The sequence below is a fragment of the Thalassophryne amazonica genome, chromosome 16, assembly GCF_902500255.1.
Source record: "Thalassophryne amazonica chromosome 16, fThaAma1.1, whole genome shotgun sequence".
NCBI lineage: Eukaryota > Metazoa > Chordata > Actinopteri > Batrachoidiformes > Batrachoididae > Thalassophryne > Thalassophryne amazonica.
In genome coordinates, this window is record NC_047118.1 from 57,346,195 (window position 1) to 57,371,688 (window position 25,494).

The 25,494-nt window shown below is 40.6% G+C and overlaps 1 protein-coding gene and 1 long non-coding RNA gene across 4 annotated transcripts in view; one reads left to right on the top strand and one right to left on the bottom strand.

Annotated features, from left to right (window-relative positions):
* Positions 1 to 9,618: 9,618 nt before the first annotated feature.
* Positions 9,619 to 25,494, top strand: part of LOC117528687 (protein sidekick-2-like) — a 562,122-nt gene continuing 546,246 nt past the window's right edge. For all 3 annotated transcript variants that reach the window (XM_034191315.1, XM_034191316.1, XM_034191317.1), the window contains exon 1: positions 9,619 to 10,147. In XM_034191315.1, the coding sequence (XP_034047206.1) occupies positions 10,024 to 10,147 (124 nt within the window). In that variant the 5' untranslated portion in view covers positions 9,619 to 10,023. The remainder of the gene's footprint in view (positions 10,148 to 25,494) is intronic.
* On the bottom strand, positions 23,076 to 23,285 carry LOC117528688. The gene is made up of 2 exons (XR_004565857.1): positions 23,163 to 23,285; positions 23,076 to 23,106 (listed from the first exon to the last, which is right to left on the bottom strand). It is a non-coding gene; the product is annotated as an uncharacterized LOC117528688 (long non-coding RNA).

Below are 25,494 nucleotides of genomic sequence, written 5' to 3' on the forward strand. Positions count from 1 at the left end.
TGATCACTTCCTCTGAATTTATGTGGAAATGATTGTTGTACAAAAGCTTCAGATATCTGTCACTGAGATAGATGATGACTGGAGTGCAGTTTGAAGCAGAAACAAGGTGATAATCCCTGATCCGCGGCTAATGACGTATGCACGATGAAGGCAGGGCGGACCGATTTTTAGGGGGGAACCTTCGGTCTGCGACACTGGATCCAGAATATGGATCAAGTTTCACTTTGTATAGTCTTTGAAGGGTTAGTTTTAGCAGGATTAGACCAATTTGGAGGTGATCTGGATCCGGATCGAGATTCTAGATCAAGTTTCACTTTATATACGTGTTGAAGGATTACGTCAAAACTACTTCATGCATTCTCACCAAATTTGCACCACAAATAGTTGTTAGGGCTTGGAAGACTCCACTGAATTTTGGAAATTATTATTCTTGCTATTATTATTATTATTATTATTATTATTATTATTATTATTATTATTATTATTATTATTATTTGCATTTCCATATCATCCAAACTTTTTCTGATTTGGGGTTGTATAATCAACATTAGACAGAATTTTTCAATGACTTTGATTGAACACAATGGATCTCATGTGAGAAAACTGACTTATGGAGCCAACATGATGGAAGTACGAGTAAATAAGTTAGTTTTCCCTATTTGGTGTGCTGCCACGGCATAATGCGCTGTGACTCACTTGGCAAGTAAAGATTCAAGGAAAGTGCATGTATAAATATGAAGTACACCTTGTTGTTTGACACCATCCTGTAGAGCCTCCGCAGCACAGCTTGCAGCATCAGGCAGCCTGTTTCCTGTGCTGCAGAACAGTTATAGAGACAGAGAAGGAGCACCTGCCCTCGCGCTGAAGCACCAATCCCGGCAGCTTGCTAATGTCAACCTGCCTAATATACATGCAGCGGGGCGGAGGGGGGCTCCAAGACGCAAGCAATTTTCCACTGCATCTGAATGAGACCTGAGAGAAATCTGGTGGCCTAAGAGCTTCATAATCAGCATGTCATTATGGGGGGGTACATGGGGTGGCACCAGGCTGAGAAGAAAGGAAGCAGAGGAGGGCATCAATAGATGGCATCAAATGAGTCCCTGGTAGCACTAAGATGTCAAGGTAAAAATGAAGATGGTATTTGGGGAAAGAAAAGACAGGCGAACAGACACACTGAGGGACTACAAAGCAGATGAGCCAACATTCCAGCTGCTGAGAGTACGAACTGTGTTTACACCTAAAACCTTTGAAAACCAGCCGTGTGGTTCACGCAGTTCACCTTGAAAATTCTTAGTCAATGCTGTGTCTTTGAAACACATATTTTAAGGAATAATGAAACGCTTTGAAGTTTACTTTACCCAGAAAGCATTTTTGTCAGTGAATTTGAAACTTGCAAGGTCAACAACACTTATATCAGAACTTAGCCAATATGGGTCATTCTCTGATGGCAATGAAATAAAATATAATAAAATGGAGGTACCATGTAGGATATATGTGATGATGACATACCTTTGTATTTGGTCAGAAAATAATACTAAATACATACCGTATTTTCCAGAGTACAAGTCACACCTTATTTCTATTTTATCAGTTCTTTAATTTAAACCTTTTGTGCATTTATTATTGAGCTTTACTTTGTTTAATGCTTTGTTTCCTGAGAAAAAAATCTATATAAATGGTTATCATTATTATGATTATTAATAACGAGCATGTTTTTTTGGCATATAAGTTGCACTAATAAACATGGTATGTTCATTTCGCTTACAGTATCAGATACGAAGTACTGAATGGAAATGCATAGTGCTTATGTGTGTCAGATAAAAGTGTTTAACGGATGTGCCACATCATCACATCAAAATTTGGGGCTCTATATTGATAACTTGTAGCGTTCTCTCTAAAGTGCATTTTGCACAAGTGCATCTACGTCCACAGTGCTATTTACATTTGATTTTGATATTTAGATGTCTTTGGTTGGTACAAGGTCTCTGTTAAGGGTCGTTGGGTATCGTTGGGTATCTCTGGAATATGTTTGCCTCAAACAAGCCACTTGCATGGTGAGGGGTCATCAGCTGTGACATTTAGGCCATGTGGGACTCGTCTCTGGGCCTGATCCAGTACACAGGTGTCTCAGTGTTGGGTAGATCAGTGGCTAGAGAGGACTCACCCATGTGTTACCTGGCTATGACAGGTAGTTTGTTTAGCCTGTGTCTCACTGGACTGCAACAGAGTGCAAATGGCATTCACAGAGGAATTCATGAAATTTCGTGAAAAATGGGTTTGGAGTCTCCTTGCATCAGTCGCAAGGTGTCGCTCACATGTCGTTTGAATTTTGAACAAGTCAAAAATTGTGAAATGACAAGTTTCCTCACTAAATCCTCACAGAGCCCTTGCAGGCATGTTGAACTCTTCCGAATTTAGTTTTCGCGAGTCAGGAAGTGCACAACATGATAAAACATCTGAGTGGGAGACGATACACTTTTCCTTTTAAATGATTGGAGCAGAACAGCGCTTCTGGAAGAGACAGTGCGAGTCCCGGCTGTATGTCAGCGGGCTGGACAAGTCCTGTCTGGTGCCAGAGGAGCTGCACAATCCAGATTTATCCTCTCTTTTTTAGGACAATAATGGAAATAAGTTTAATGGGTCGACCTGGCTGCACACGCATGATCAGCGGGCTGAATGACATTCCTCTGGCAGCAAAGGAACCACGTAAGATCATGATATAGTCTCTTATTTTATTTTTATTTAGTACCACTATGGAATTAGTTTAATGCTTTATTGTGTTTTCCCTGGCAATTTTATATACTGTGTTGTCGAGATGCAGCTGGCTGTCACTCTGGACTAGAGGTGGGCGATACTGGGAATTTTGATATTGATCCGATACCAAGTAAATACAGGCAATATCGATACCGATACTGATACTTTTTCATATTTAAGCTTCATAGACTCAAAGGATCCAAAAGACCTAGAATAGAATTTTGCCAAACATTGTACATGACAATAAAATACTTTATTATCACAATCAATATTTTTGTTTAAAAAAATATCACTCAACACAACTTAAAACAAAATCTCCTGAGGTAGAGGGCTGACAAACCACAATACAAGGGTGCGCTGCTCCGTGTTGTGTGACACAGCGCAGCGCTGCTCTTACAGACAGAGAGTAGACTTTGATGAATCTTAGGATATTAGGATTGATCCACCCACCTCTACTTTGGACAACATTTTTCAAGTCAGTGAATGCGCTGCCATCCACACTTTCTGCATTTTTTTTCCTCCTCTGGAGAGCCAAGTTCCAGTTTTTAAAATTACTATTGTTTGCAGGGCTCTGACTTCTGTGGCTGCAGTCTGGAGCATTTCCACAGCCTCTTTGCACATAATAGCAGCATTATAGTAGCCCAATTTCAGTGTGCTTGAGCTGCATGGGATTCACACAAAAATCAGTAAGATCCTTGCACCTGTGAAGGCCGCACTCGACATTCGCAAGAGCGCCACGTTGCATTTGAGCAACACTTGCACCTTGCACGATATGTATGCAGACTAATCACGATGTTTGGCCCTATTTTTGCTAATCCAGTCCATGCATAAGTACCAATTCAGTGAGATTCCAACTGAAAAAGTGGTTACTAGTTTGCACGTTTTGTCGCACATTTATGTCTCCAACTGCTCCCCAGCAGTCGCAGCCCAATGAGATACTCCCCAACTTTTGAGGATGTAGGGATGGACTGGTTGCAATCCAGGACCCAGGGTGATTTCACAGTGTGGTGGATGTAGTGAAGTGCAACACCGGCACATGCTCCCACACTTTATTTGACATTTTGCAGTACAAGATTTTGGACCTTGTCCTGCTGCCCTGCATTGCACAGTCACAAGAGCATGTAGAGCAAGTGCTTTTAGAGTGCATCCAACCCCACTTCATATTTTACACACTTCGTAATCTGACTACAAAGTAAGATAAGGGAGTAAAGTGACTGTATTTAGTCATTTATTTGTGGGAGTGTTTTGGGTGCAACATGAATTACACTCATCAGATTGTCATCTGTCATTATGTGGATGAATGCATTGCTATTTAGATGGTGGAGTCAGTGGATGAGAGAAGTATCAGATTTTCTGGTGATGGAAAAGATCTGCTCAGAAAGTGCACAGCATATCATTTACAGGAATAGCATCCACCAAAGCTCCCTGCAGTGAAGCGGTTGAACACCTTCTTCATTTAATACCTCCTCCAAAACCTATTGGGCAGAGACACCCAGCCCTGTCATTTTTCATTTCTGTTATCATTTGAATTTCCTCTTAGTTTGGTGAGTAGAGGAGGATTGTGATCATTTATGCCCATGTGTGTACAAGCAGGGTATATGTAGTATTAGCTTGCCAAAAAAAGATGTATAACATGACCCCTTTAAGAAAAGTAACAACAAGGTGTGAATGAACAACCGACTCAAACTGACAAGGTGATAAATGGAGCAACAAATGGAGACTGATAACTCAGACTGAGGGTGAAAACATGAGAACACAAAGTATTAAAGTAAAAGAAAAATCAAAAAAGCCATCATCAGAGTTGGAATGTTAGAATGAGGCAAATATGGGGTTTGATTTTAATAAATGAACTGGGAAACATCTGTGGAAGAGCAGACTTTGTTTGAAATGAATCGCAGGTGTGAGTGATTGAGCAGGAGAAGATAATCAATAATGGACCATGAGCTGAGGAATGGGGGTGAAGAGTTACTGTGAGAGAACATCAAACCAGAAGTGGAGCAGATATGAAAATAAATTCAATCATAAACCGATTCATATCCACCACCACCCTACCACCCCCCCGACATCTCAAACAACCACGAAGGGTTGGTGACTGGCAGTGTGTTCATAAGACCAGTAGGGGCAGTCAGTATCCACATTAACATCCACACTGTGAAGTTTTGGGGATTTTATGGGTATAATATTTGCAAGAGCGCCATATATTCTCATTTAGTACAACAAAACAAGAAGGTGGCAAAGAACAGCCAAGAGTCTGCATTTTATTTGGTTCTGAGATGACTGTTTGGAATAAAAAACACTCACAGACAGACCTTCATGTCACAGTTTCTCTACATTCTTTTGAACACAATAACTCATTAGCCATACATAGTACACACTAAAAACATATACCATAAGTACCTCCTATGGAGTAGACTTGATTGATGTTTCTTTGCACATAATTTGTATATGAGGATGAAGTGATTTTCATTTTGAATGCAATAACTCATAAGCCATCCAGAATACACACTTGATACTGATGCCATCGGTACCTTCTGTGGAGTCAGTGAGTTGATTAGATTTTAGGGTTGCTTGATGCATTTCTTTCCATATTAATGAAGATTATTTGATTTTTATTTTGAACACAATAATCATGAGCAATACTTGGTCGAGACGAGCATTGTGTTCTTTATAATTTGCAATTGTTTAATTAATTATTAGATCCTATTGTTCTACACAGTAAAAACACCAGTGTAAAACTAACACTGACAGTGTTGAATTAACATTGCCAGTGTACATATGGCCCTACTATAACAAGATTGGGACCATATGTTCACTGTCAGTGTTAATTTAACAGTGGTGATTTTACTGTGTACGCACAATTTGTACATATTCAATAAAGCCCCTCTATCAATCAGTCAATCACAAACAATATTTATATTTTAAGTAAAGTTGTGCAAATCAAGGAATACGAGGTTAAAGGTCATTTTGTAATGAAAGAACGTGCGGGCAGAGTCGCATGTCGGGCCGGACCCAACCGCAGGGGGTCGCGACAGGAAAAACACCTCCGTTGGAAACCTTAACGGGCAAGTTGGAACATGCCCAAGCTGTTAATCAATTTCTCAGTTACTCACTTGTTGAAAGCCATCAAAAGCCGCCAGAATTTTACAAATGGTTTTCAACACGGAGGTGTTTTTCCTGTCACGGCGCACACAGATTTGCGTCGTCGTCACAGAAACAACTCGGCGAATTTGCGCGTACGTCTTTCATTACAAAATGTCCTTAAACAGTGGAATGTCCGCATAAAGTCCTCATGCCGGCCTCTTCTGAATCTTCTCTGTTCTCTCACGACGTCCTGGGTGAATTAAGCCTTAAATTAGGATGTTTTCAGGTCGAAACAGGCAGACGACGTCGCTTGGAAGCGCTGCGCGATGTCCCGCTCTGTGGGAAGTCCTCAAAGCGACAGAAACACCCCATAATCCCTCATCAGCCGTTAAACTTTTCATCGAAAACCAGCTGAATTTCTCGAATAGTGTCCACTCGGATATTCCTCACAGGTCCGGAAAAAAGTTTGATAAAGCAACGCGCGCCGTCTCGAGCTGCGTCTCTAACAAAGGAATTCAGCCGAGAGGGCGGGACCAGTGTTCACTCAAAGCCTGCCCACAGGGAAATGATGTCACCGACACGTGTGAAAAAACTCATGCATGCGCACGCTCAAGCATGATTGGCGTAATCGCACGACATTCAAATCCATATAGTTTTTTTTTTATAAAACTGCCGGTTAGTTTTATAAGATACCTCGTAGATCGCCCTCTGTGCATTTACAGGTGTTAATGAGACAAATAGAACTCCATAGGAAGTTAGCTTTAAGTTAGCCAAAGTTAGCATGCACGCTAACATCTGCAAAATGTCAAATGACTCCAGAGGTGTTATCAGGTTACATAAACAGCGTTTTCAGTTTTAGAAGTGTTTATTTCTCACTAGCTTTTACATGATATATGAAATGAGGATATATTTACACACAAACAAAACACAGTTTTGCAACTAGCCTGTGATGTCACCATGCTAACGTCCGCAAAATATCTTGTAAATAAATTCAGAGGTGTTATTAGGTTCCAAAACCAGTGTTTTCAGTTTTTGAAGTGTTTATTTCTTGCTAGCTTTTACATAAAAGTGAGAAACAAAACTGAGAAACAAAACTGAACATATTGAAGCAGAATGTGACATTTTAACCTCTTACAAAACCTCTTAAAATATGTCAAGGTTAGTCATCTTTGAACTTGTCCAAGGTCTGTGTCTGAAGAATGTTCCCTGTGAATTTGACGTCTCTGGCAGTTATAGGACTGGAGTTATGCTAAACACAAACAGACGGACAGACAGATGCACGGATGCAAACTCTTCGCAACACCCAATGGCCATATTTGATGGCCTCAGGTATAAAGGAAAACTTTACTGGAATTTTCTACTGAGTTGGAATGTGATGTGGATCGTGAATCATTTTCTGGCATTTGTTTCTTCCACTCACTCAGCACCTATTTTTTTGGCATGTGTATTTAACAGTAACTCATTGAGTGTATTTTTCAAAAAGCTGTACGTACTTGTGTTAGGGATTTGATTGACAATTCTTTACTTTTTGCAATTATTTGAAAACAAAACATGCTGCCATACTGTTATGTTATCTAAACTGAGTTCAATTTTCAGTGTAGACCTGTAAAATAAAATGAAATTATCAAATATACGTTGGGTTAATTTTATGTGAAAACTACGTGTTTGTCAACACGTATATTCAACATACATAAAACATATAAATATAACATTGCAATAAACACGAAATATTCAACGAACATATTCTACCAAATATTTACGTAATTGACACGTACATGGGTTATGTGAATTGCACGTGAATAACACGTAGTGTGCCTGCTAGGATTTGTTTTGTCAAAATATTCTTAAATTTCCTCTAAATCAATACTGAGTTTAACACAATTCCACCACCCTTCATCAGTGCATTATCCTCGCTGCTGTGAATTAGAGGTGGGCGGATCGATCCTAATATCGATAATATAGATACCAACGCTGGTATTGATATTGAACGATCCTCGTGTAAAAAGATCGATACTCAAGCTTTTTTTCTCTCCCGCACGTACTGACTGCTGTGCACGCAGATTCATCAAAGTCTACTCTCTGTCTGTAAGAGCAGCGCTGTGCTGTGTCACACAACACGGAGCAGCACACCCTTGTATTCGGGGTTTTCACATATCCCATAATCCCTTGCTTGCCAGAGAGTCACTGCAGTCAAAACAACATAGAGAATCCACATGATGACAATTGTAAATGAATATTAACCTACAAAAATGTAATTTTTTATGCTTTTCGTCACGTTAATAAGAGACTGCTTCATGATACCCTGAAAACTTGCTAAAACAATTATAACAAATAATACATGTCTGTTACGTTTAATCTGTGTGGAATTTAATAAACGCAAACCGAATTTCAGACATATATATTAGTCTGGAACAAAGAGGACAAACAGTGTTGTAAAGGACAATAATCAAGACATTAAAGAGCAAACTTCACTTTCCCCCAGAACGACATGATCAGGAAGCGATTGTAGCTCACAGCAACTCCCATTGAAAATAACGGAGAGACAGCCTGTGATTCTCACATGTTTACATAAAACACACGCAATAACAACGCCTATAAACCAAGAGAATATATTCACAAGAGTTTTAGGCATAATATAAAAATAGTTTTATGTTGCGATGTTAATGCTGTTTTCCGTGTGCAGCGGTTAAAGTGCAGTGTGATCAGAACGTCTCAATGCAGTTCTCAATGTTACTGAGATCTCGCAGCGCGGTGACCTCTCGGAGGTTTTGCGGGATTTGAAACCTGAAAAGCCTCAATTGTGGTTTGTCAGCCCTCTACCTCAGGAGATTTTGTTTTAAGTTGTGTTGAGTGATTTTTTTTTAAAACAAAAATGTTGATTGTGATAATAAAGTATTTTGTTGTCATGTACAATGTTTGGCGAAATTCTAGATCTTTTGGATCCTTTGGATCTATGAAGCTTAAATATGAAAAAGTATCGGTATCGGTATCGGTATCAATATCAGCGATACTGGGCCTGTATTTACTTGGTATCAGATCAATACCAAAATTCCCAGTATCGCCCACCTCTGCTGCATGTAAAGCAGGATGTGAAGCATTTCAATTACAAACGTGATCATTTTAATCATTTTGACTAAACATTCCAAAATTGTTCATCATTGAAAACCATTCACACTGTGAGTGCCTCCTGAGCTTTAGAATTCATTTTTAAAACATTTTTGACACTTTTCTTTTAACTGTGGAGCACTTTTAGCTCCTGTTTGTTCTGCTTCACACGTCGGTGGGGGAATAAATAGTTTTATACAAGGATGTTCATTGTGATTTTCAGCCTCAGGCACAAATTCATCATCCCTGACAGCCAAAACAGCCAAAATAATTCGAAAAAAAAAACTGTTATTTGGAGAGATTACGTTGTCATCAGATAGTTTTGAAATGCAGGCGTTGTTGTTAATGGAGCAACAATCAATCACAGCTGTCACCAGAGACGCGTGCACACCCGCGTCCTGCCGCACGGTGGCAGTAGCGCACAGAGCACTTTGGCGCTCGCCAGCATCAGGTCATGCGTCCTGCCGAAACCTGAAGATGGACAAGTTCCATTCAGTCTGTGAGCAGTTACCAGATATTAATAATGCGAATTTGGAGCATTTTAAACATTTTTTTTGGAGTTGATCTGACATACGCAGGCGTGACTTTTACTTAGGGAGGGCGCTGAATTGCCTTGCTCAATGGCGGTTGTTCAGAGTGCAAATCTAAAATAAATATCCAAAAGTTTCACTCAGAAAGACTCGCACAGCGCCAGCGTTTGTGCGCGTAAACTGTCACCCGAACTTGGAGACTGCTGCGTAACCGCCAGTTGGTTTAATGTTTGACTTCCCCTCTGTCAGTCATCCACTCACAGGTGATTCTGCCAGATGATGTCAATGTTTCGTCTCGATTTGACAGCCGAGCAAATTCAATCGGACTGACTGACTCCGCCTTGCTGGTGCGGGACTTGTCCACAGGCTTTCCAGTGTGCGCGCCCGGTGCGCCCTGACGGAGCGAGCTTTTTTCTCCACAGTCACTCACGCTCGTCAGCAGTGACTCTGACGCGCAGGAGGACCACCACCACCACCAGCAGCAGCAGCAGCAGCAGGACCAGCAGGACCAAGACTCTTCCCGGGAGTGCGCGTCTGTTTGCCGCCGAGCAACATGTTTCCAGCGTGGAGAGGCGCAAAGCCGGCGGCGGCGGCCGCGGCGGCACAGAGTGGACAGGTGTGGGTCTCCTGTTGGATTCTGCTGTCGGCGACGTGCATCATCGGCGTTCGGGCTCAAGGTAAGAGGCGACAGGGTTTTATTTTATTTTATGAATTTAATGTACTGCTGATTGTTGGATGCAAACAGTAACGCGCACGGGAAAGTCTGCGGGGGGAATGTTTAGTGGAGGAAAAGGTGGGAACAGCGTGGGTTCAAGACTGGTGTCATTGTTTTCCAGAAAAAGAAAAAAAACAAAAACTACATCAAGTGTGTGTCACTTCACGTTCCTGGTGCTCCTCACAGTGATGGAACAGGAGCTCCTTGGAAAATTGGACATCCAGTAATGTATCTTAAACTGGGGTCGAAGTGCTTCTTTATGACGTGCAGTTTGCATTAAATAGTCGCAGTGCACGATGGTGATCATGATCCATGACAGAAGACTGTTATTTTAAACCATGTCTGGTTCTCACATTAGGGGTCTCAAACTGGCAGCCCAGGGGCTGGATTGGGCCTGCAAACCTGTAGTATTTTGTCACCCCTCTGCTGTACCTTGTAGCATTAAATACATCCCACATGATCATTTTCTGAGCACATGAAACTAGAAAAGGTGAGCCCTTTTACACAGAATTTCATAGCAAAGCTCTGTTATGTCTTACGTTTCCATTCATTGTGGTAAAGCAACAGGTCATGTTGCTGAAGTTGCCCATTGTGTTGATCACAACTCCATCTCATGACAGACATCACAATGTCTCACATTTTTGTGATAGAATCACAAAATGAATTCTTGATGATATTACAAAATTTGGGGTGTGCATTGTCGTTATGGTTAGGGTTTGGTTATAGTTATGGTTAGGGGTATAGGATTAAAAATAGTGAGGAAAACCTGACCGCTTCATCAAAATGTGACTCATTTGGTGACAATATCACAAAAAAAAGCATGAGACTGGGCTGATTGATCAGTACTTATATAGACGGCACCCTAGGTGATTGTCTAGGTTGCCTATGTCTAGAAACACCTGTTTGTGTAGTATGACAATCTGAAATATTCCAGAATTGGAATTCTGTTGCTGTGCAAGAATCTCAGGAGTGTACAAAGCTGTGGTTTGGAAGAGGAAAACTTGTTGAAATTTCCAAAGATTTTATGCATTTTAGAGAAAATAAACCCTCACTTTTATCCCAACCACAATTGGTTTCAAACACGCCTTTCCAAAAATGTAGTAAATTTCATGATGTAGTAAATTTCATTCCATTTTTGTACTTTGCATTCACAAGTGCTCTCATACATCAACACTAAATCTGAGCCAAGTTTTTTTTTTTTTTAAATCAGGTTTTAAAATAAAAGCTGTTGAAGTGATTTTTTTTATATATATTTTGCAATCTTCTTCCCTTTTTAGCACATATTTTATCCTTCCAAGATGTCTGACTCTAATCGATAATATGATACTCATAAAATATCTACTTTGGCCCAAACGCTGATATTTCAGATAGTATCAGTTTGCTGTAATTTTAAGTTGTTCTCTTAATCTCCTAGCAAGTGGCCTTCCAGCAGTGTGAGTTTAAGAACACTACTTTCTGCGTTAGCTCAAATTAATATAACAATAAATAAATAAATAAATAACAAATAAATAAGGGCTTAGTGGTAATTTTTTACAAGAACACTCATTTCTTTTTGACTCCAGCTCTGCAGAAAGGGCAGCTCCTGTGGTGCTGAAAGCTCAAAATAAATTGTTTCATTACTTGCGAAGCCTATAGCTTGCTTCAATAGACCGGCTGAAGTGCTCATTAATAAATGGGGGCATTATTTTAATCCTATTGTTACTGTTATCTTGTAGCCACATTTGCACTGCACACTTTTTTTTTTATCCTTTTTTTCTTTTTGGCTGAGATCTGGTCATCAGAGACAGACCTGATGTGTACTAGCTCTAGATCAGAGGTGCATGCAAACCTGCAGAACACAGACACATTTGACATATAAATCCTGAAGGTGTTCGCTTCAATAGGTCCCAGAGGAGAAACCAGTTCTCATATTAGAAGGTGAGTCATATATAAGAAGTGGCTTTCCTCATCTTTCAAATCACAATGCTCTGTGCGCCAAAGTGCTAAAAGCTGCATAATCCCTTTGCTTGTTTGTCTTTGAACAGGTCGCATTGCCCCAAAGTGCTCCTAACCTTATCTGAATATAAAGTCTCAGGCGTCTCTTATTATGCACGGCACACTTCCTCTGGCTGTTATTACCGTGCTTTTTCTCCAGCTAACATGCCTGGAGTGTGTGTGAGGATCTGTTGAATGCTTCCAGGCTACTTGACAGGATTTTACCTTTTCTCCCACAAACAGACTTCGTTCGCTTCTTTGCAGTCGTTATTCAGAAACCCTTAAATGTTTCCGGGCTGTACATTAGCATTGGGAAGAGATGCAGCGGTCCACTGGTTTGCCTCTTCTCCCAGTTTAGGAAGACCAGCTCAATGGTGTGCAATTTGCAGCTTTACTTACTTTTGTGTGTGTGTGTGTGCGTTTTCTTCCCTTTTTTTTTTTTTTGGCAGTAGTCTTGTTCTTCTGAAGTAGGACTCGTCCTCGTGGGGCTTCCGTGCTTGCAAATGAGGCTGTGCCTGTGCATAAAGTCAGAAATGTCTCTTCCTCGGAGACTAGGACCTATGAGGATGTCATAAATTAGGTGACACAAAGCCCCACCAGGCCCCTGGGGAGCCAGAGGTGGCATACGCTTGTTTTTCATCATGTTCCTACTGTGGTTCCCACTGTGTTTAATGCCGCTGTTTCCACCTGTGCACAAGAGGATATCAGATGGAGTCAGTGGGGGAAGATGTCTTGTGCCACAGGCTGCTCTCAGCACACCATTTTTAGGGTGCTTTCACACTGAATAGTTTCTTTGGTCCTGATTAGGGTCCAAAATGTAACAGTGTTGCATTTTTACTTTGGTTCAATAATTATTCTAAACAGATCAAACTGTGCAAAGAAAAAAAACGTGTGAGCACTATGTCCTCATTGGTCAAAAGTAGGGCTGTTCCAGTTGGATCACAAAGATTAGTATCGGGCCAATCAAGGCTTTTTTTTTTTTTAAATCGATCGGTCTCAGACTTATAAAACATGAGTAACAGACCAATCCGACTGCTGTCCATTTCATTCACCACAGATCACCGGCCCAAATTCCCAGCTGTCTATTGTGCCAACTCGCCAGCAATTTCAGGAAACCTTTAAAGGCATGTTTAAACTCTGCTTCGCTTCAAATATACGCAGTCTGTTTTTGGAGGATACCACATCTAGAACACATTAGGAGCAGGGGTGGTGGCCAAGTGGTTAATGCGCTTGGTTTCAGTTTAGAAGGTTCCGGGTTCAAATCCCACCCCTGCCACATTTCTCCATGTAATGTGGAGTTGCATCAGGAAGGGCGTCCGGCGTAAAACTTGTGCCAATTCAACATGCAGATCCACCTTGGATTTGCTGTGGCGACCCCAAGTGCAAACAAGGGAGCAGCCGAAGGGACTTACTTACATCTAGAACACATTAGACCCGCAAACAAAGTAGTTCTTACCAAACAAATACACATTAATAACAATAAGCATGATTTAACAAATTAAAAGCATTTAAATATGTACCCGCTGTAGAAGTTTTAAAATCTAAACAGGAAGCAAAAAGCAGCCAGTAAAACAAAATTAAATTCCTGGGCTATTGATTGGGGCAGAAAGCTTGTTTGAGATGTCGCTTGTCAAAAGTGCTACGTTTCTGTTCCAGGGTTGTTGTTATTCACAGTTTTAGAGTATCCCAGAATCCTTTGGGCGCTGGGGAGGGAAGCTTGATAATGCCTCAGCTTAATGCTAACTTTAACATTGAAAATGCCATAGACATGCTAATGTGTTAGCCTCAGTCCCGTTTTTAAGTTACAAAATACATCTATCAACTGTTTCAGAAGACCACAACAGGTCGGTTTAACATAAAAAAGGTAAATATTACTCACAGACATATGCTCTTTAGGGTTTTAGCGGGGAAAATTAAGATAAAGCAAAATAAAACAAAGAACCAATGAAGCAGCAGATTGAAGCACTGCTTCATTGGTTCAAGGTTCAAAGCAAAGCCGCGCTGCAGAAACGGTTGATTATACAGACCCGCTGCAGGGTCTATAATCAGTGTAGAGAAATGATCATTTTCTTGACAACCACCCCCAAAAACAACGGCTACTCTGAAGGACCGATGAGGGAATTGTTAAGCAAAAAGGCTATTGATGTTGATGGATTGTATCATTTCTTAAGGACACCTGAGAAGAACCGGTTCATGACACGCAACCCTAACAGCAAAACGCTTTTTTTTTTTTTTTTTTTTTTTGGTAAAACTCACATGAAAGACTCACAATTATCTTAAACACCTAAACACATACTTAGGTGTTCACCTCCATAAAGACGCAATGTTGCAAACAAGTTGCCACAAACGCTTGTTTACACTGACAACAAAATCTCGGTCTCCCCAGTGAGAATGTGATTACACGCGAGATTTGATACCATAAAGGCGTCAATAGTGGCAGCTTCGGGAGTTTGATGTAATGCTAATATCACTGCTATTGCTAGCATTGACTGCTTTAAGTGTTTTATTTTTTATTTATTTGTTTTATGTGACAAACTGAGCACTTTATGCTTTGCTGTACATGCTGGGATATATGCAGAGCTGTGTTCATCCAAAAAAAAAAAAAAATCACTGATTCATATGAGTCGCGATAGAGAAGTTCTGAGCCTGACATTGCATCCAGTGAGTCAAAATGTCATGCATTCTCAAGAAATACTGGTTTCTCAGACTGCAAAAGATGGAGAACCACACCCTACTTCTTCTGGGTCAGGCTCAAAACTTCTCAATCACTCCGTGTGTGTGTGTGTGTGTGTCTATATACAACCCCTGGCAAAAAGTATGGAATCACTGGTCTCAGAGGATGTTCATTCAGTTGTTTAATTTTGTAGAAAAAAAGCAGATCACAGACATGACACAAAACTAAAGTCATTTCAAATGGCAACTTTCTGGCTTTAAGAAACACTATAAGAAATCAAGAAAAAAAAGATTGTGGCAGTCAGTAACAGTTACTTTTTTAGACCAAGCAGAGGAAAAAAATATGGAATCACTCAATTCTGAGGAAAAAATTAATGGAATCACCCTGTAAATTTTCATCCCCCAAATTAACACCTGCATCAAATCAGATCTGCTCATTGACATTGACCCTATGTGTCTTTTTGCAAGGAATGTTTTTGCAGTTTTTGCTCTATGGCAAGATGCATTATCATCTTGAAAAATGATTTCATCATCCCCAAACATCCTTTCAATTGTCCAAAATATCAACATAAACTTGTGCATTTATTGATGATGTAATGACAGCCATCTCCCCAGTGCCTTTACCTGACATGCAGCCCCATATCATCAATGACTGTGGAAATTTACATGTTCTCTTCAGGCAGTCATCTTTATAAATCTCATTGGAACGGCACCAAACAAAAGTTCCAGCATCATCACCTTGTCCAATGCAGATTCGAGATTCATCACTGAATATGACTTTCATCCAGTCATCCACAGTCCACAATTGCTTTTCCTTAGCCCATTGTAACCTTGTTTTTTTCTGTTTAGGTGTTAATGATGCCTTTCGTTTAGCTTTTCTGTATGTAAATCCCATTTCCTTTAGGCGGTTTCTTACAGTTCGGTCACAGACGTTGACTCCAGTTTCCTCCCATTCGTTCCTCATTTGTTTTGTTGTATATTTTTCGATTTTTGAGACATACTGCTTTAAGTTTTCTGTCTTGACGCTTTGATGTCTTCCTTGGTCTACCAGTATGTTTGCCTTTAACAACCTTCCCATGTTGTTTGTATTTGGTCCAGAGTTTAGACACAGCTGACTGTGAACAACCAACATCTTTTGCAACATTGCGTGATGATTTACTCTCTTTTAAGAGTTTGATAATCCTCTCCTTTGTTTCAATTGACATCTCTCGTGTTGGAGCCATGATTCATGTCAGTCCACTTGGTGCAACAGCTCTCCAAGGTGTGTGCACTCCTTTTTAGATGCAGACTAATGAGCAGATCTGATATGATGCAGGTGTTAGTTTTGGGGATGAAAATTTACAGGGTGATTCCATAATTTTTTCCTCAGAATTGAGTGATTCCATATTTTTTTCCTTTGCTTGGTCTAAAAAAGTAACTGTTACTGACTGCCACAATCTTTTTTTCTTGATTTCTCATAGTGTTTCTTAAAGCCAGAAAGTTGCCATTTGAAATGACTTTAGTTTTGTGTCATGTCTGTGATCTGCTTTTTTTCTACAAAATTAAACAACTGAATGAACATCCTCCGAGGCCGGTGATTCCATAATTTTTGCCAGGGGTTGTATATATATATGGTCTAGTGGTTAAGCGTTGAGCTTGAGACCAGAGGATCCTTGGTTCAAATCCCAATGTAATTAAGGGCCCTAGGGCAAGGTTCTTAATTCTGTAGTTGCTCCCGGTGTGTAATGAGCACCTTCTATGGCAGCACCCTGACATTGGGGTGGATGTGAGGCATCATTGAAAAGCACTTTAAGCATCTGGTATGATGGAAAGCGCTATATAAATGCAGTCCATTTATACTAGACACAAAATGTCCGTGAATCATTTTTGGTTTGTTTGCATTCTCAACACAACTGAACTGCTCCAGTCTTGGGGTGGTTGTATTTGGCTGCGCCTGTGTGATTACTATGTCCATTTCCACCAATTGAACTCTACCTGCTTCCCAGATGCCGTGAACATTTACAGAAACGAACCCGTAATCGGCCTCTCAACCGCTGTTGTCTCCATTGCAGTGAAGATGCATTGGGCTCTTGTGGCTCCTTATGCACTGATATAATTCTGTGATAGTTTTCTCATTCAACCCCAAGGACACGAGTCCTCGCTCCACCTCTTCCATCAAGAAGAAAGCCAACCCTGCTTGTGTCTCCTTGTAAGACTGTCTGTCACCTCTTCCATTCACATGTTTCAGTTCTTCTGCTCTTGCTCTCGCTGGTTTGGTGTTGTTGTGTTCTTCTGTGTGACTTAACCAGTTAGTGTCGAGCCCTGCCCCAAAGGTGATCAGCACCGCTCAAAAGTATGTACCCCAAGCAGTGACTTATCTTAACCCTGAAAATCACCATTCATATGCAGTCTGTCCCTGCACTGAAGATGTGCAAAAATGTCACACCCCTGAAAATGGCCCACTTAATCTGTTGACACTCACTCAAAGGAATGGAACTGAGTGGGAGGGGAAAAAGAATCGGAGTCCCTTTGAACTGGACTAAAACATGCAGGTGTGTAAACACCCTAAAACATATTTGGATGCACCACTGAAATGCTAAGAAAAGAAGTTTAGGTGTTTTTGGTCCTCTCAGCGCCTCTTCGCCCCTGCTCAAAGCTACCGCCAAGCTTTGTGTGAGCGACTTTGTTTCTCTGTTGTTGTGTATTATCCCCGAATATGTGAGTGTGTGCTTGTTGGTGTTTATGTTCCTGTCTATTGAGCTTTAATCTAGATAGCAGCATTGACATTCTGCCAACCGGCAGCTGCTATAATTTTCTGGACCAACGTTATTACGCCGCTTGACAGCTGTCAGCCATTTCCAAATCTGTAAATCTTATGTAATCCACCATGCTTACAAAAAAGGCATTTGTTTAAAACACTCTGAATCCTTGTGTGATTAAAGCTCTCTGGTCGAATGCCGACACCAGATCATAATTCTTCTGCACCGGCGGTGGCACGCTAACAGGCTAACGCATCCCAAAAGGTAGAGAAATCAATGTGTACGCGATTATGCCAGACGACTCAGGAAATCTAAAGCCATTTTAATAGAATTAGAGGCATCTCCTGGTTCTGAAATAGCCTGATGACAAACCCAGATGCCGTCGCCCACACATAAAAAGAAATGTCAAATAAAAGAAGCTTAATCTATTTGGCATGTAGCATCACAAACACAGACGTACTTGCACTGATGGCACGTTCTCCTTGTCTGATTTTAGACAGGACGTTAAATCCTGAGTTCATTAAGTGATGAGATGAGTTTTCTCTTTCAGCCATCAGAAGGGTATCTGTATGTGGTGAAAGTGCAGGCTTGCAGAGATTCACTTACATTGGTAGTGGCATTAATGTTTCTGCATTGTCAGAGTTTGTGATCGAGAGACATCTGGGAAGAGCTCATGGAGTCTTGATGGTGCTGGACAGAGTGTTTGGTGATGTTCATATCTTTGCAGGAGAATGAAGGTCCAAGTCTTTAGAGTCCTGCAGCAAATTGTAACCATGGCTCACGCACAGAACTGGACCTCTAATATGTGCACAATTTTAACTCATCCGTTATGAAAAAAAATAAATAAAATAAACTAAACACTAAAGTGTTTGCATACAAACACAAACTGTGACCCATGCATATGAATGTTTTGTGAGTGTTAAAATGTGAGTGGTAAAAAAAAAAATATGTTGTCATTATGGGGTGTTGTGAGTGGAATTTTGAAGGGAAAAAATTAATTTACTCCATTTTGGAATAAGGCTGTACCATAACAAACTGTTGAAAAAGTGAAGCACTGTGAATACTTTCCAGATGTATTGTACGTGTAAATTTAGTTCCACTTAATGACTTTCACTGCATATGCATGTACTTTAGCATAAATTGAAAAAAAAAAAAAAAGCAATGTTAGACCTGATAGTGTGCAATAATTATTCCAGAGGGACTTTTCAATTGTTAAATATAAAAGCTGAGTCAGATCTTACATTATGCAACACCTTTAATATTTCATCAGTGCATCACAGCAGCTGAAATGTAAATATATTAGTTATGGACATGAGTGGATCATCGTGACAAGGTCTGGCCTGATATACTACAGTGAAACAAATATTTTCTCCCCTGCAATTGTATATTAAAAATGTGCCTATGTTATTTTTGCTGCCCAAATTGTATTAGGTGTTTTTATCTTTGTAAAGGCAGCAGTGCGGTGATATCACAGTGGTGCAAATGATTCTGGGACAACTGTAATGATGAGTATTGGTCTAGTTATTGTCTGGTTATTATGTCATTTAGAACATTTTATTCTGGTTCTTATGGTGAGCTTGTTAAAACTTCTTAAAGCTTATTAAAGGTATAAGTGAGTGTGATGTCAAAATTGTAATGTTTGGAGTTGAAACTACTTGTGGGTTCTCTGTCACCACCTATTGTTCCCAATTTCTGCATTTATTTTTTATTTATATTTAATTTTTTTATTAGTTTGTTTTTTATGCCACTGTTGTGAACACACAAAAGCAGCTCGATTTGTGTTTCAGAAATGTTTGTTTTCCTGCTCATGCTCTGTTATTGTGACAAGTGCACATTTCAGGCTTCATGTATACGTTTGCATATTCATGATGTGTTCTGCACTGGCCATTTGTGGTTGAATGTGGGTGTGTTGAGGACGGGATATGAGACTAATCAACATGCAGACAATTCAAAGTAGTGCATGGTTTATAAATTGTGTTTTGCTGGCAGGTGTGCATACAAACTATTTTATAAGTCAGTTTTTTGTCATTTTTGTCTTTTGTTGATACATATAATTGTAGTTTTAATCCAACACTGTTTTATAAATGGGTCCCCACGTCCTTCCTCTATTACTGCATGTTTGTGAGACTTTGATGCTACCTAGTGATCAAAATTGAAGACTAGATGTGTTTAATACTAGATCTCTTCAGATGATCCTTGGGAACTATTGAAATTGGTGCTAAAGGGTTAAAATATGACGCATTTGATGCGTCATATTTTAATTTCCTACATTCGGACACAGTCATCATGTGTCCCCATCAGAAACACGGCCCTTTCTCTGGGTTTTTGGGCAAAGAAAAGTGACGATGCAGTGGAAAACGGACATGTGTTGTGGTTTGTTTATGACCCGGAGCTCAAACATGTCAAGGCGGTTGTGCAAGTGAGAGAATGCAGCTACTCTGGCAAGGTGTGTAGGCTAACACTTACCAACATGACCTCTCATTTGCCTTGTCTTGCCTTCTCCACTGGGGACTGAATAAACTGAACTTTTCGCCACTGCTTTGGTGATTGTAGCCAAAAACAAAACAGTACACCATCTTTCTGTGTGAAGTGATGTCATCTTTGTGTTGTGCAACGGCAGGCTGTCCCTGGAAATGGTCAAATCACGGAGGGATTGAAATGAGACTGCGCCGCCCTATTACTTTGTGTCAAATGAACAATTACTTGGCGAGACTCAGATGAGTCTTGCATTGAGTGAATGTCAGCTATGACATTTTGGGCATGTGGTGTGATTCTCTAGACATGATCCAGCAAGCAGGTGCCTCTATCCTGAGGGCCGTCAGCAACTGGAAAAGGCCAAGGGATGCTCACTTTTTGACTGGAGACAGGACATAAATGGGTATGTTCAAGAGGGTAGGATGGGCTATTGGTTTGCTTGGGTAGTTACCATCCAGGACCCAGACTTTTTTGGCATTGTGGTAGCTGGTAGTATGTATGGTACCAATGCCTACTCCCAGACATAACCTGACCTTTAGCTGCTTCAAAGGTACAAAAATGACCTGGTTCACTGAAGAACACAAGCAATCATGACCAGTGATGGCAAGTACAACTGGAGTTTCTAGCCCTGCCCATTTCGCGAAATGCTGTTTCACTAAAATCTGTCGCCAGAGTGTTGAATAACTGCTGAACCAGTTTGGCTAATTCATACAGATTGTAATAAAAAATGCCACTCTAAGCCCTTAGTACTTGTACAAAACCAGTGCGCTGTACCAGTACAATAGTGTAGTGTTACATGGTGCAACTCCTTGCACCATGAAAACATCCATTACCTCTGCCCTGTAGGCAAATACTAATTACTGGTTAAAGGGTGCATGCCAAAACCCTGTGGTAAGTCAATTTAATTACAGTTCCATTATGAACTATAAACACAATTTTGTTACTTAACTGAGCCAATTAAAGGCTTCCTTAAGCTAAAAGACGTTAACGACACAGTGGCCCCGTTGTTCTTCAATAGTTTAGTAGATCTTAATCATGTCACCCCTAAACTGCTTTGAAACACATCTTAAAATGTAAAAACCTACAAATCCATGCAGCTCTTTCTCTCCCAATGTTCTTATGATTGGACAGATTCTCTCCCATTCAGCTGTGATGCGTTCCATCTTGGTGAATAAAGCGGCATGAATAAACATGTGTAGACAACATTTGGCAGCCAGAGAAAAAGCAGCCAACCAGTCACAGGGAGGCAGGAAACACAAACACTGTCTGATTCGGGAGTCAGGCTGCCACCTCGTTTCACCTGAGGCTGTGCAAGGCACGAGCTGGTCTTTCTGGGTACGAGCCATGTTGTGAAGAAAACAAGCATTTAGTCCAAATTTCAGCAGACATCTGTTGGCTCCCCAGAGCAGAAAACATGTTTAATTGACTGCGATTCCAAAAGTGAGAATCATACAGCGTACCACAAACGTGTGTGCAATTGTTGTGCATTAAACAGGGACAGCAGTTCACTGATTGACAGGACAATAACTGTCAATTATTTTGACAGCTGATTGCTTAAGTAAAGCATCAACAATTTTAATTCATTGTTTTCCAAATAGCATTGTCTGATTGTATGAAACAAGTGGAAAAACTATTCAGACAACTGGATACTCAATTGTCTGACTTGAACATGTGCAAATCTGTTGTTTAAAGTGACCAAATTCCAATTTTGCCTGTATTGTTAACATAGAATTCATCTATATAGATGGCACTATTGCAGTTCTACCATAAAGATTCAGTTCAAGATTTTAATCCTTAGTGATATTGTACAAAATGCTAGAACAGTCTTTGGCAGAGTTCCTACCAAAGACTAGTACATAGATCTTGAATCCTACCATCAGAAGATGTCAGGGACAGAGCCTTCCTCCCGGTGTCAGACAGGTACCACTTAGTGGTTATAGGGTGGAGGAGGTAGCGTTCAGGTCAGCAACTGCAAAAAGTAGAGCTAACGTTAGAGCTGACATTTTTAAATAAAATACATGTTTTCTGATGGTTTGTCAGTTGATGACGGCTTCCCATTAGACATGTCAGCTGTTATGTGAAGCTGTTACGTGATTAGGTAAATCTTAATGAAAGCTTTGAAATCTGAGTCTTCCTGATAAAATTTTCACGACACTACACTTCTCATATTTACATCTTGGAACAATGGGATTTTGTGTTAACTTTTTTTTGGGGGGGGGGGGGCACCTTCAGGATTCTCCTCTAGCAGATAAAGGAAAAACACCAATGTAGCCATATTACAAAGTAGTTGGAGTGTGCTGATAGCATCTTAGGACATGGAATTTGTGGTAAATATGTCATATTAATAAAAATTACTTGCAGGAATGGTGGCCAAGTGGTTCGTGCACTTGGCTTCCGTGCGTAAGGTTCCTGGTTCAAACACCTCATCTTCCACATTTCTATATGTTAATGTGGAGTTACATCAGGAAGGGCATCCAGCGTAAAACTTGTGCCAATTCAACATGCAGCTCCGTCTCGGATTTGCTGTGGCGACCCCGAGTGCAAACAAGGGAGCAGCTGAAGGGACTTACATTTTTTTTTTTTTTTATTAGAATTACTCATTGAAGAACACAGAGTCGTGATGCTGAGACGATGGTGAAATTTTTTTATAGCACTCTGACTATGATGTTACTAGCTTATGACTACATGGTGCAATATCAGTGGACATATAACAGCAAGTAATATTATGGTCAATGCTGACAATTAATTGAAGAAGCAGAAGAAAATCCTACATGGGCCCTGAGGCACATCCACCTGGTGCTTATCCTCAGATTCCATAGTGTGAAGCAGATGTCAGTCAATCACAGGTTACTTCCCAGGTCAAGGTTGGTGAAATGTAAATAGACTGCATTTATATAGCGCTTTTTCATCTGCATCAGATGCTCAAAGCACTTTACAATTATGCCTCACATTCACCCAGTCATACACCGATGTCATAACCCACAATGTCACCTTATGTGACCTGTAATAGGAAGAAGCGTTTCCATTGCAGTTTTTCAAAATAAGGCTTTTTTTTAATTTTCTGAAAAATGACCTCCTGTGAGCTTTATTTTATTATTTATTTATTTATTTATTTACATTTTGTGTTGCCAGAAATTCTAACCAGGACTGTACACAGTGAAGCAGAGTTCTCAAACTGATTACAGAAAGGGCCGAGAGGGTGCAGGTTTCCTTTGCGACCAGCTGCTCCACCAGGTGATTAGGTGAGTGGTTAGTGCACTTGGTGCTCATTCACAGCTGGGTAGACTGAGACAATGTAGATAGAATGTCTTGTGCAGGGCTCTCCCCAGAAACTTAGAGCATGATGGCACTAGAGGACAGGTGCTGGAGAACAGGTGCTGGAGTCTAACCCTCCCTCCAGACCCCCTCCACCCCCCCCACCTTCTTCAGGGAGAAGCTCGAGCATTTTGCTGTTTTCAAATACCATTGGAAGCCATTTCCTACAACTTCAGCTTTAGATCTTATCTAAAATTACAATCTAAGGCCTTGTCCACACGGACACAAATACAATCTTTAACTTTGTGGTTTTCAAAAAGTGTTCTGTAAACACAGCACACAAACCCACTAACAATGCTGTAGTATATACGCCACGCCAGTATGTGGTGCTGTAAGGCTCCCACACAAAACAGAGAAGATGATGTGGTGCATTCGCATAACTGGTGTAAAGAGCAGCAGAAATGAGAACTTTACAAAGCTGCACACTTCAAAAGTCTTTGAAGGGAAAGAGGGTTTGCTGGCTGTTCTTGCTGATGCGGCGCTGATCATCTGAAACAGACTTTTTGTGTATTAAAAGCGAAGCAGTGTGTTTGCGTATTTTGGAAAAACCACACTGTGTTGATCTGCTGGCTGCTCTCCACCTCACAGATGAAGAAAATGGACATGCACTTTGAGTGAATCACATTTAACTATTCAAAAACTGCCTTCATTGGGCAGATTCTTATGATTCAGTCAGAATTTTCATCTGTTTGTCAACAGGGTGCACACTGTATTTTTTTTAATGCGGTTTTTGCAGAAAAGCTGCACTCCAGCCCAGATTTTCACAAGCTGCGATCACATGCATGCGCAGCTCTTCCACTGACTAAGTTCGCTGGCCACAGGTGCTTATGGCCTGGGAAAAGCTCTGAAACTCACAACAATGCAAATAAATAAATAATTTCCTGAGAAAACAGAGAGGGAACACCCTAAAATTGGCATCTGGTAAAAATTTCATGTCAATAGCACCTTTAGAAATATATTTACTGAGAAAAATGAAGTGTTCAATACTTATTTTTGCTGCTGCTGTGTGTAAATGTGTATGTATATATATGAGTATATATATATATATGATATTAGACCTGTTCAAAATGTCAAATGTTACAAAATCTTTTGGGCCACATGCTGTTCTTGTTCCACTAATAAAATAAAAGATATGTGCCAAATTTTAGTAGTAAAATAACAATTTTCCCCAAACAAGCAAAAAGGGGAGATGATTTCCAATAATGTTCTTCTCTGGGTGACCACTCAATCACTACTTTTTGTGATTAGAAGCCATCACATGTACCTGCAAAAGGAAAAAAATAATGGCATTAGAGTCTTCTCCCTTTAGGGTGATGTTGCCTTGCCAGCAGAAGGAGAGGAAAATGTGTCACTCTTGGGGACCTCTCAGTCTTATCTGATTGAGTTCAAATTTGGTCTTCAGTTATTGAATCCCCAAATGGAACAAAAACATGTGGCCTGAAGTCTCTCAAAAGTTTTATTTTTTTCACTTTCTAACATGAATACCTCTAATACACACACACACACATACATACGAGGTCTCTTAGATAATAAACCGACCCTTTTATTTTTTTTTTTAACTATATGGATTTGAATGACATGCGATTACACCAATCATGCTTGAACCCTCGTGCGCATGCGTGAGTTTTTTCACGCGTGTCGGTGACGTCATTTCCCTGTGGGCAGGCCTTGAGTGAGATGTGGTCCAGCCCTCTCGGCTGAATTCCTTTGTTTCACACGCGGCTCGAGACGGCGCGTGTTGCTTTATCAAAATTTTTTCTGGACCTGTGAGGAATATCCGAGTGGACACTATTCGAGAAATTAAGCTGGTTTTCTGTGAAAAGTTTAACGGCTGATGAGAGATTATGGGGTGTTTCTGTCGTTGTAAGGACTTCCCACGGAGCGGGACGTCGCGCAGCGCTCCCAGGCGACGTTGTCTGGCTGTTTCGAGCTGAAATCATCCTAATTTAAGGTTCTGTTGACCCAGGACGTCGTGAGAGAACAGAGAAGATTCAGAAGAGGCCGGCATGAGGAGTTTATGTGGACATTCCACTGTTAAAGGTCATTTTGTAATGAAAGAACGTGCGCGCAAATTCGCCGAGTCGTTTCCGTGACGACGACGCAAATCTGTGTGCGCTGCGACCAGAAAAACACC